This window comes from Monopterus albus, unplaced genomic scaffold, assembly GCF_001952655.1.
Source record: "Monopterus albus unplaced genomic scaffold, M_albus_1.0 scaffold68.1, whole genome shotgun sequence".
NCBI lineage: Eukaryota > Metazoa > Chordata > Actinopteri > Synbranchiformes > Synbranchidae > Monopterus > Monopterus albus.
In genome coordinates, this window is record NW_018127948.1 from 281,487 (window position 1) to 293,443 (window position 11,957).

General features: G+C 40.6%; 1 protein-coding gene across 2 annotated transcripts in view; it reads right to left on the minus strand.

Annotated features, from left to right (window-relative positions):
• The window catches only part of gas7a (growth arrest-specific 7a), a 36,667-nt gene that overhangs the window by 13,965 nt on the left and 10,745 nt on the right, over positions 1 to 11,957 (minus strand). Inside the window, exons 5-10 of one of the 2 annotated variants that reach the window (XM_020604898.1) lie at positions 11,789 to 11,851; positions 7,595 to 7,684; positions 5,566 to 5,681; positions 3,964 to 4,038; positions 2,286 to 2,364; positions 224 to 600 (exon numbers count right to left, since the gene is read on the minus strand). In XM_020604898.1, the coding sequence (XP_020460554.1) occupies positions 238 to 600; positions 2,286 to 2,364; positions 3,964 to 4,038; positions 5,566 to 5,681; positions 7,595 to 7,684; positions 11,789 to 11,851 (786 nt within the window). In that variant the 3' untranslated portion in view covers positions 224 to 237. Of the gene's footprint in view, positions 1 to 223; positions 601 to 2,285; positions 2,365 to 3,963; positions 4,039 to 5,565; positions 5,682 to 7,594; positions 7,685 to 11,788; positions 11,852 to 11,957 lie in introns of those variants that run through there. The other variant, XM_020604897.1, reaches the window with a different exon arrangement.

Sequence of the window (11,957 nt, forward strand, 5' to 3'; positions counted from 1 at the left end):
GCAGATTTATTTATCCAGCAGCCTCCACTTATGGCTGTTTCAGTGGAGGAGTTGAAGTTTCTGACAAATACATTAATAAACACATCTACTTACAACTATAATATACAAGGTAGCACATTATAATCCATTTATGAAATGTTTAAATAAATGCTAAACAGATAGACATGCCTTTGTTCCACCAGACAACAGCCAAAAATAAAAGCAAAAACTGCCTGTGCGAATACAGAGGAACTGACTTCATTCTGATTTCACAGGTGTGAAGCAGCGAGAAAGCACTGTACCGTACCAAGATGTCCTAAGTGTAGGAGTTACTGGATTACTTTTCATTATTAACACTGGAGGCTCACTTTTAGAAATTTGCACACATTTGGAAGGAAGCATTTGCCAGTAAGTAAACAGTGTCATTTTGTACTGCAGGTAAACTGGCTGATACCTCAAAAACCTCATTAATATCTGTGGACTCAGTACCTTCTCCACGCTTGCATAGCGGCTTGCCAGTTGTTTCCTGAGGTCGGCGATGTGATGGTCGTACTTTTTCAGGTCCTTTTTGAAGTTGTCACCTCTGAACGTCAGCAAGGGTTTCTCCACCTCAGAGTGGAGCTGGGAAAAACAAAGCTCCTGGCCATTGGTAAGGTACAACATGGTTTGGTAACATTCTCTCTGTCAGAGATGCAATGCATATTGTGCGTAATGCTGAAGCTAATTTTGCAGCCTATGTTCCTGGTTAGGCTTTTAAATCAAGGTTAACACAGTTAAACAAGTGTATGGATAAAACAGACTTATGATAAAAATAGCAGGAAAGATGAGACAGACTGTGCACATGTGCATGCACGTGCTTTGTGTGTATGTACTGTACATGAATATATATACACTGACATATACTCCAGGTATAATAGTGTGTGTATAGTAAGCAAGTATAAATTTCACAGGTGAATGCATGTTGTTTCATTTGAAAAAAACAAACATGTGTGAACACTAATTTCTGATTGTGTGTTTAATTCTGCTGGGAATTCTTTTTAAAGCTGCAACTAACAACATTCATTTCATTATCAGTTAATCTGTCAATTACCAATTGTTAAAATAGCAGCTATAGATGAAAGGCAGCTTATTAGAAGCTCAGAGAAAACAATGAGCTGGGACGTCTCAAGGCTGAATCATTCCCTGCCTGACCGTGCGATACCTTCTCCTCGGCCCTGTACACTGAGGCATGGAGTGTCAGAGTGCTAGTGGAGCAAGAAAGAGTCTGCATGGCCCTGGGTGGGGACTTGTCACAACACACAACTAATTAATTAGACAACAGAAGGCTATGGGAAGCTCCGAGGCTGCCTCGGCCTTATTTAAGGCTGCATCTGAGGCCAGTGTGTAGTTTCTGCTTCACCGGCAATCGGATCGCTGGTGGGTCATTTTCTTCAGTTAGCAGCGACATGGTTGAGGTAAAAAAAAAAGTCCTGTCACCTCAGGTTATGGTCAGATCAAGTACCCATTACTTCAGTTGATTGAAAACATTAAAAGTGTGACCTGAAGGAGCAGAAAGCTACAAGCCAAAGGCAACCACACAGAGATGAGAGTCCAGATGTTTACAGTTCAGAGAAATATCCTGAGGTAACTACATAGGTTATCAAGGATTTTACTGTGCCAGTGTTTTATTTTATGTACTGTGTGTATTTTGTGTTTCAATGAGTGTCTTTTGATGCTGCACATTATAGTCCATCTTTCTATTAACGGCAATATTCCCCATGTCATTGCTTTGTATGTCTTATATTATGTGCTTCTGTGTTTTATGTTTTAAATAACACCTGACAGTGTGTACTGTTGCCTCATATAGTGTTTTAATTAACATTAATATTCTCTTCTCTTTTTAATATTGTGCACTGTCTGTGTTAAGTAAGAAAAATAAACAAAAATAAGTTAACTGAAGTCATTAGATATGTTTTTTTTTTCATAAAAATCTCTACAATTTGATTAATCATTTTGTTTAAAAATATATTATTTCCCAGATCAGAAGGTGGCACCCTCTATATTTGTTCACTTATTTGACCATCAGTTTGAAACAAAGATTTTCACTTTACAAGCATAAATAATAAAGAAAAACAGTCCCACTCATGTAAAAGCATGTTTAGAATTTTTGCTTGAAAAAGGCATTAAATCCATTGATTGATAATCAAAATAAAACTTTTTATTCAAAACAAATCTATCCAGTCAGTCAACTAATCCATTAATAGACTAGTGGTTTTCAGCTCTATTAAGCTGTAATAAATACATCTTTTAAAAACATTACATATTACCTTGTTGGAGAACTTTAGGTGGACCTCAGCCTCATCATGGAGACTCTTCTTCATTTGAGTCCAGGCTTCTCCGAGAGTCCTGAGAAAAAAAATTGATGTGAAATAAACGACACTACGGAACGAGTAACAAACAGTGGAGCCCATGTACTGTATGAGGACCTCTGCTCTGTCAGCCAGCAGGAAGAGAGTAAGGTTCCCAAAAGTGAGATGAATGTTTCTCTGCCTCAAAAGTAAAACAGCAGGCAGGCTACTCCTTTTATGATTAATCACCTCCTCCAAGGAGGTTATGTTTTAACCAGCATTTCTTGGTTTGTTCACATCATAACTCAAAAAGTAATTAATGGATTTGGAGGAAACGTTTTGCAGAGGTGAACAATCCATTAGGTTTTGGTGCTGGTTCAGATCATCATCTGGATCCAGGAATTTTTTTTTTATAGATTCTTCACCATTGTGAAACAGGGCCAATTTCAATAGTTTTGCCTTTAACTCCATAGCCTGGACAAAAACTGCACGGTAACATCCACATAAGATCTACCACACACCAAAATATGATCTAAGTCATATTCAGGATCTGCTGATCCAGAATGTTCACATTTACAGGGCTCATAAAAAACTCACTGCTGTGAGACAACAGACTTACAACTATGATCAAATTCTCGCTGAAACTCTTATGACTCAGTAAAATAGATTTGATGCATCTTCAACAGTTGCCGAACTAGATCCTGCAGAAAACCGCCATTAGTAAAATATTGTTTTTCATGAATAACTTTCAAACTAATGATATCATCAATGTGATTCCAAATACTAGGGGAAGGTCTTCATGGTCAAGGAACGGGAATCATATAGTAAAATGAGGGTCAAACTTTCATGGGAACGTTTCTCTTAGCTGGAATAGCATTACATGGAAACAAAGCTGCCTTGGTGGAGGTTTGCGCTATCCGAGTGCTGTCTAGTTTAAAGGTGCATTAACCAAGATTTTACATATTGTGATAAATAAAGTGATGAGACATAGGGTCCCTCTGCTATACAGCCCCCCCTCCATGACACTACAGCTCTTCTGTTGTTATTCCAGCTTCTCTATCCTGTGTTGTCAAAATACGGTCTGTAAACTAGCCCCACCAGCCACCTACTAATGTTATTTCAAACAGCCAGCTATAGAGGAGCTATCGGCAGCTAAAAGTCTGAAGCAGTGGCTGCCAGACCAGAGGTCACGTCCTTTATCAGGGTCAACATCAGTTTGGCTTTTTGAGATGGAAAGGATTAAAAGCAGCCAAAGGACTCATTTGTTTGTCTGTATCCTTTTGCATGTGTAGTGTAATGAGTTTGTTTTGTTACGTCAGTGATCTAACATGGTCACGATTTTACCTTTGTATTGTAAAATGAAAGTTTCTCAAATTTGGTTAAAGACAAGAAAATGAAAAAGTTGGCTAAAAGAAGTGACACGCTTCAGGTCTCTACTCTCTGCATATTACTGACAGACATGAAAAACATCCACTCTTCCATGAGTTATCCATCTTTGAATGATGCAGACACAAGAATGAGAACATGAATAAGTATTTTAAAATATCCTGTCTTTAGATACAGTTTGGTTAAATACTGATACCATCTCCTGTTTTGCAGAGGGAGCTTTGAGCTGCACACAATGTTTTGTCTTACAGCTTTTGTTTACTGCACTCACCCTTCCTCCTGTGCTGCCAAGGGGCTGAGAGACAGCTTGGAGAGGTTCTTGGCATATTCCTCCTCAATCTTTATCCTGAAACACAAGCAGCAAAATGTGAAAAGCTGTCTGCCTTAAGCGAGGACAGAAACTGCTTTAGTCTAGCGTGAAAAAAAAAATGCTTAAACACACAATTTCACGGGGTGGGGGGGCAGTGCACCAGAAATTTTCTACTATAGTTTGCTTCAAAAGCTAAAAACCAAATGGCACACACAGCCCTGACCCATGCACGTCAACAATCTCATTGCGCTTGTGATTAAATCTCCAGCAGTTTTGCAGAACGGCTTATTTTCAGAGCGACTATTTCATTTCCGTTTCCATCTTAGAGCTGGAAATGAGATGTGCTTGTCTTAAGGGAAAGTCAACCAGGGTAGCCATATGTGTGCCTTTTGTGATATTCACGTCCTACACTGGCCTCACATTTACCATCCACGCTCGAGTAAATCTGTCAAAGAAGGTCTCCAAGCTCGTTCTCTGAACTAATGTTTGGATACTTGCAACATGGAGCAGCCCAGTGATACAACACAGAAAAAGGTCAGCACTGAATAGAAATCTTCTAAAAGGATTTGGGAGATGGTCTCTGGGGTCAAACGTAACAGTGTAATCTGAGGGGAAACTTCATTAACTCCCCACAACTCAGACAGGGATGTCAAAAGAGCTTTTGTAGGATAAGGTGGAGCTCATTATATAGAGACCCTATTATCTGTGTTGCCTTTGACATCCTGGTCCTGGTTCAGTGGAGACCAGGCAACTTGCTGTATGTGCAGTTGCTTAGCTGAGATCTATAGCTCCCTTAATTACTGGGTGCAAGCATAAATTACAAACCTCACTACTAAAACAAAAGTCTGAGGACAGCATCCTACAGATCCCTTTAGAAATGAAGCCTTTTCTACTAAAATCTAAAAAGGCTTTGGACCTGCCCACTCTGTCTAAAGAGGTCAATGATGTGAATGAGACAAATATCAAGAGGTGTTATAGAGATCAGCCATAGCATTGCGACTACTTGCCTAGTACAGTGTACACAGAGTCAATGCAGCAGTCGGCTGGTGCTCGTGCCACCCTGCAGCTCACTGTGCAGCCATTTGCCTCCATAATTCTACTGTCAGGAAGAGCAAATGTGTGTCGGCCATTCAGTGAAAAAAATGAAATGAAATGAAAACTGTGGTGGTGAGGACAAGAGATAGTCAGTGTTATTTACTTCACCTGTTAATGGTCATAATGTTATGGCTGATCGGTGTATATTTGTGACACTATCAGACGTGGTTTCACACAACAAAATGGACTTTCAATAGTACATGTGTATAAATAAATGAATAAAGTGTAGGTGAATGAGCTCCTTAAAACCATCTTTAATTTACAAGGAAATAAATACATCACCAGCCTTGTCTTTTAAGAGATGAGGTCTTTAGCATAATTGCATATAAAAAGATATTTTTGTCCAGAGCAGCTCTGTGTTTCTCTATCTTGTCAGTTATTTTATTAAAACTGCTGTCAACAAGCCACATTTCTCTGTTTTGTTAAAAAAAAGTGGAGCTGAATCTTATCTGACTTTAAAGCTGCTACCTCTCATGGATAAACTCAGCCATCTCTTTCTGCATCTGCTTTCCCTTCAGCTGTTTCTGCAGAAGAACCTCGAATCCTGCCACAGAGGTGGTGCCCTGGGGGTCTTTCTTGTCAGTCTGAAGAAGAGGAGAGCATCATTCAAAGACAGTAGTGGAGCTATAAACAACCACAGCTTTAAGTTCACGGGCAGAGCATCGTGTAGTGCCTCTTTGTTGTTTACATTTGAGAGCATGTATGGGGTTTGTGAGAATGGGCTCTGGGTGGTGAGTCAGAAACAATGAGCATGAAATATGTGAGTCATACTTGCATGTTGAGGACTGTATGCGTTGGCGCGCGTGCGTCACTCACTGATGGGTGGATGAGTATTGTGTGTGTGTTTTTGTCAACCAGGGTTTCGTGATGTGCAGCACTGTGTCTTGTTGACAGGAGCAATGTGCGTGGCCATGAGGAACTGAGGTGCCAGATTTTTTTTGACACAGCAGGTTCGTGCAGCAGGTCCGTGCACATACAAAACATCACGAGCAACATGACACAACAGGCCGCAAACAAGGAGCCAAACTGCCGTAAACGAGGAGGAACCAGGCATCAGATTTCAGCCAATTATGCCGCCTAATGATTTTTCAATACAAACCTAATTTTGGATGGAAATGTATGGAAAGTGAAGATCACACGGGCCACTGGGGAGACATTATAAAATGATCAGTGTGTTCGCAGAGGAGCTGGTCGATCAGAAGAGGGGTGGCTCCATTTGCAGTTAGCAAAAAGCATATTGACTGCTTTCTGTTAGTGCAAAGCCATGTTTTTTAATACAATGTGAAGTAAACATTTAGCGTTTAAATGCTTTTTACATTTACCAACATAAACATGTTCTCAATATCAACAATATGTGTTGACGGGAATATAGTGGAGCTTGTTTACATACTGGAAGGAACGAAAAAATGGAAAAAAGCTATGAATTAAGTAAAATAAAAAGTTTAGGGCTGAGGTTTGGCTTAAGCAATTACAAAGTCATCAACAACTGACAAAAATGTCCATTTATCCACCATCCTTACTTCCAATTGTGTTACCTGTTAGTTCAAATGATCCTGGATTTTTGAGGCTGATATATAAACATTTTAACGTTTTTAAAATCTAATAATGACAAACAATCTTTTACAATCTATCTTTCTGTACAGCAGTTTCTTGTTAAATATTGATAGATGTTCATACATATACCAACAGACCAATACTGTGTCTGCAATAAGTTAATCTAAATATAATGGTCCAACTGCTTTATCATTGTCTGTCCACTGTTACTACACGAGGTGCATGGCTAGAAAATACCTCTCATCGCTTTTAGCTATATAAGCCCTTTTTGTGCTTTGAAAAATCATGCAATTCTCCAAATTTTGTAATAAAAAAAATGTTTTCAGATAAGATGAACGATTACATGCCAAAACCTCCCATGTCAATGCAGCCATTCGAGACAACCGACAACTCAAGAGCATTCTGTTACGGACATGGTCTTGTGAGAGGTAAAAATACTGTGCACTGATAATGTAAGACCATATCCATTAAATGGAAGTTATTTACGTTGAAGGACATTTTCTAGTTGATGTGAAGAATCCATATTTCTTGTGTTGTTAGGCACATTTGTATTAGTAAGTGTCAAGTCAGATACTGTGTATTTGAGCTTTAAAAAATCAAGTCAGCTCAGAGTAACTATGGAGTGTTGCTTTGGACCAAACATCGCGGCTTGACAGAAGAGGCGAGTCGAGTGCCTGTGGTTAGTTCAGGCGTGTTTGTAGTAACAGCAGGAGAGAGAGGATTGAATGCTTTAGAGGTTTTTGGACAGCAAGACGGTACCAGCTTCAGATGATGCCTGTACCTGTGCTGTGTAATGTTCAAGATTTTTGGATGTTGGTTCGCTTTTTTTTTGTTGATGAGATGTTTTTATCTAAATAAGTCAGGTTTCTATATAAAGTCGTTCTCATTATGATCAAAATATCACAAAGAATAACTGTACAGTAGCTCCCATGTTAAAACTCACCCAGAAGTAATCACAGTAGCTCCATTCATTGGGCTTTAGGAGCTGCTGCTCTGGACCTTCTCCAGGCAGAGGGAAAGTCACACAGTTGATCTGAAGCACAAGAACCACAGAAATGAACAGCAATGGTCTAAATGAACAATGAAAAACAGTGACAAGTAAGCGAGCTGCTAAAGCCTGTGAGCCAAACTCCTCAGTGCATTGGCTGAAATATCAGCTTTGAAAGACTGAGGTAAGGGGCCTGGGTTTTGTCTGGACCATGCAGATAAGAGGACAAATGTCAAGAGTAAACATGCAAATATGGTGATGACGGCCATCCAGAGGGTGACCTATGGGCCTTCTAGGCAGAGAGAGAGGATAGGAGACATCCCTGTACAGTCAAAAACAAACAAACCTTTTCTATTTTGTCCCTCAAATTGAACAAATGAACTTTACACACTTGAGAATATGTGGTATTTCAGATAAACACACCCAGCACTCAGCCTGAATACAGACTCCATGGTCCACAGCGTCTTCAATTACGCTTGGGGCTACAATTATGTAATGTTCACCATCTGTGAGCCCTCCCTCCTGGCACTCCAACATACCCTATGTGCCATGTCAACCGGTGCTGCAAACTACATGGGCATCCCGACACAATGCTTCATCCACAAATGCACAAAATCACACTGATTCACAATGTTTAGAGCATGACCTCACCACTGTACTGCTGTCACACCGACTGAAGAAAATGTGACATTTCCCAGCTGGCTCAACTGAAATGATGGGGAGGTGGAGGGCTGTCACCACAGTAGTCACAGTTGAAATCGCAGGGCACATTGAGACACCAAGAAAACTGAACATCACAGGGCCTGTTATATTTGTGCCATGAATGAGTGAGGAGTTGGCTGGATAAGCCAGAGACAGACTTGAATTTGCATGTACCAGGGGTCTCACCCACTGCTCTTCATGAGAGATGGCCAGCACATCAATCTGTAAACAAAATATTGACATATCATCTTAACTAACAGAGGCGTATTTAGGGGAGATCCAGGACGAAAGCACCACATTTTACTTTTACCCTGATTATTTGAAGGCAAATGCATCTTCTCAGACCATATTTAATTCAAGGACACTTAAACAGCATCCACCACAATCCATACACATTATTGTGAACAAGTGTATAACTGAAGTAAATAAATTGGGCAAGGGTACTTTCACCACCACGCCTTGGGTCAAAAGTACTACTGAAGGACTAACATGTAGATTATAAAGGTGACAAACAGCCTGATGATCAGCTGCTCCAAGGAACGCTTGCAGGTTTATCAGACCTCTATTCATTTTCTCTATCCTCACTGGGGGGTATTCTGTGGATACAACACAAATCAAACAGACTCAGCAGACCTGTATAGTTGTCCCCGGGTGCTGACCTGCAACTTAGACCTTGCTATCACCAAAGACCAGCATGAATGGCAAAGGAGCAATTGTTGTTTTTGCATAAATCTTCTGCTGTCAGTATTAGAAACACTGCGCATAAAAAAAGTTGAAGCTCCACTGAACACGTGACTTTGATCCCTTCATTCTCTGCACTGCCATCGCAGCACTTCATCAGAGCAGCTTCCAACAAACTCCGTTAAAAATAGATGAGTAGTACTCTTTCCTCTGTTATATAACCACTAAACAACAGTGTAAATACTGATATGGATACTTGCCAAAGAGATATACCAGTAGGACAGAAAACAGATAAACCATGAGCGGTGAAATGCAAGGAGACAAATTAACTCACCTTAACACTTTGTAATCTAAAAGAGCAGCGGCGTGATTTACTTTGTGTGCCAACCATTGATTTTGTTCATTTTCTGCCTCAGAGATCATTCGGATTGTCATGGCCTCCAGATTTTCCATTACACTGACTCCACATCTATCATGACTGTTGTTTATCTGCCTCTCACATCCCGCAGAAAATTAGACCATTTATCTAGAGGAAGGCTGTCCAGCTAACTTACTTCTCCTTTATGGCTGCTTAGCGCAGCGCTCTGGGGTTGTGAATCAAATATTGAAATACATTACTTTTATGACACACTGTGTAATAATTCCTACCTAGGGATCTGAGGCTGTTGTGGCGATGTTTGAAGTCCAGCTGTGGGACTTAGGTTGTTGCTGCAGGCTATGTTACAATATTCAGTCTTTTAATGTTTGACATGAATTCAAAACAAAGCTTTGAGCAGCATAAAACAGAACCATTTTATGGAGTGAATTTGGATATTTTGTTCTCATTCAGCATTCATAACCATCCACTCTCATGAGTGTTTGGATCCAGGCTAGAGGCTCTGGTTATTTCATTACATGTTTCAATATTTTTTCTTTGCTGAATAATGAGAAAACAAATCATAACACTCAAAGAACATATGGCCCATGAGAGACATAAAAAATTATCTGCCAATCAAACAATTCAAACACTTTTTCTCTCTCATTTATGAGCACAATATTTCAGTGAATGAGACTGTAAGGATGCTCTCCCTCTGTTGCTAAGCGACAAATTACTTTTGCTGTAAAAGACCCCCCACATAACAGTCTTAGACTCCCTCTCTATTGTCGTTTCATCCCTCTTTCCGTCTCTTCTTCAGACCAATCAAAGTGCTCCGTCCGAGTCCCGCCAACGAAGCCAGGTGACACTCTTTAACGAGCTGCTGTTCCCTGAGTGCCTACGCTGAGCACACGCAGCATAGCAACAAGTCAGACGGAATGAATGAATAATAAGCTGAAAAACACTAAAGGGTGAAAGTGATTAATTTGGTCTGATCGGTCCCACTTGGTGAAGGTGACTACAAGGATACAGAGCGACTCCACTGCTTTCCTGTCTGATACGTAAAGCCTCTACTTCCTGCGAGGGTCCATTTTGCCAACAGTCATGGATGTGTGCGTCTCCATGACAACAGCGGAGGGGTTGTCTAATGTGAGGTGCACCATGACGAACAAAAAGACACCTTTGTGGACTGATGTCATCCATCCACAACTACAGATTCAAGTCATTACTACCTGCTTCACCTGCTGCAGCAGAAATATTAAATATGTATGATCTTTGTTTATACTGTTGTATTGTGGACATTAGGTATAAAATTGTTTTCAAAACTGCTCTCATGCCTCAGCTCTACATGTGAATCCACCAGATACTCACGAAGCAAAAGCACAACAAAACATGAGTGAAACCCTTTGAAGAGACCGTACAGTTAAAGAAGAAATCATCTTTTTCCCAGTGTCTTCTCTGAATACATGAATGCCCCCCCCACTCTAATGTCAGTGTTTTCCATCTCAACACCCATTAATCAGTGCTATTGCTTTTGTCGCCATGGAAACTGGACTTGCTCTCATAAGGTCTGGTGGGGTTTTTCACAATAGCCAGACTGACAGCTCCCGTGGCTGCAGCAGGTCAGTGAGCCCACCGAGTGCAAAATCAGCCCCTGTGAGACAAAAAAAAAAAAAACCCCACTTCTCTCTCCACTATCGCATACTCACCTCACCCTCTCAGCTAACCCCCTCAACACTCCTCAGTATGGACGGAGAGATTACATAACCACTGTTACTCTCTGAGCATCTTCACACAAATATACTGTATAGTTTATGTCCTTCTCATCAGTTCGCAGCCTAAATTCTATTACGAGTCCTTCAATGTTCACTATCCAAATGCTGGTGGATGACAAACATCACTGCCATGACAATTGCATGTGGAGCCTTTTGAGGACGATAAAAAGAGGAATACAGTACCACACACAGCGACAACTCTGACAAAAACACTTAGAGATCACATCTTTATCTGCCAGACAGAAGATGATCCTAAATATGCCAATGTCTGCAGACTGCTATTAAGGGGAGACATCTACAGTAAATGTCTCAAGAGCATACAATTATTTTTGACAGGCATTAAATTAATATTATAGATTGAGACCTGTCAGATCAATGAGAGAGAAATGAGTGTCAGACTCCTGGACAGCTTCTTCATTCACACTAATGTGGTAACTAGCATGCAGGGAAGCCCATGTTACTCCACGAGGACCCATAATGCATTACAAACAATGTCAACACATAGAAAACAAACAAAAATAGATGAGATTTGAACTTATTTTTGGTGCATAAGGTGCTACACAAACACTGAAAGAACGCTGATGGCAGATGGAAGAAGAAGAAGAAGAGAGGAAGGTTAAGATCCTGGGTACTCACAGTGATCTTGGTCTCCTTGACCTCCTTGATCTGCCTTTTGGCCGGCGACACAGAGCCGGGCGGCTGCGGGGCAAAACAGGAGGGATCATCAAAACTCTCCTCAGTGTCAAAGCTGGCTTCCATCATCATCCCTCTCACCTCCTCCTGCTTCTCTATTCTGGGAAAACCT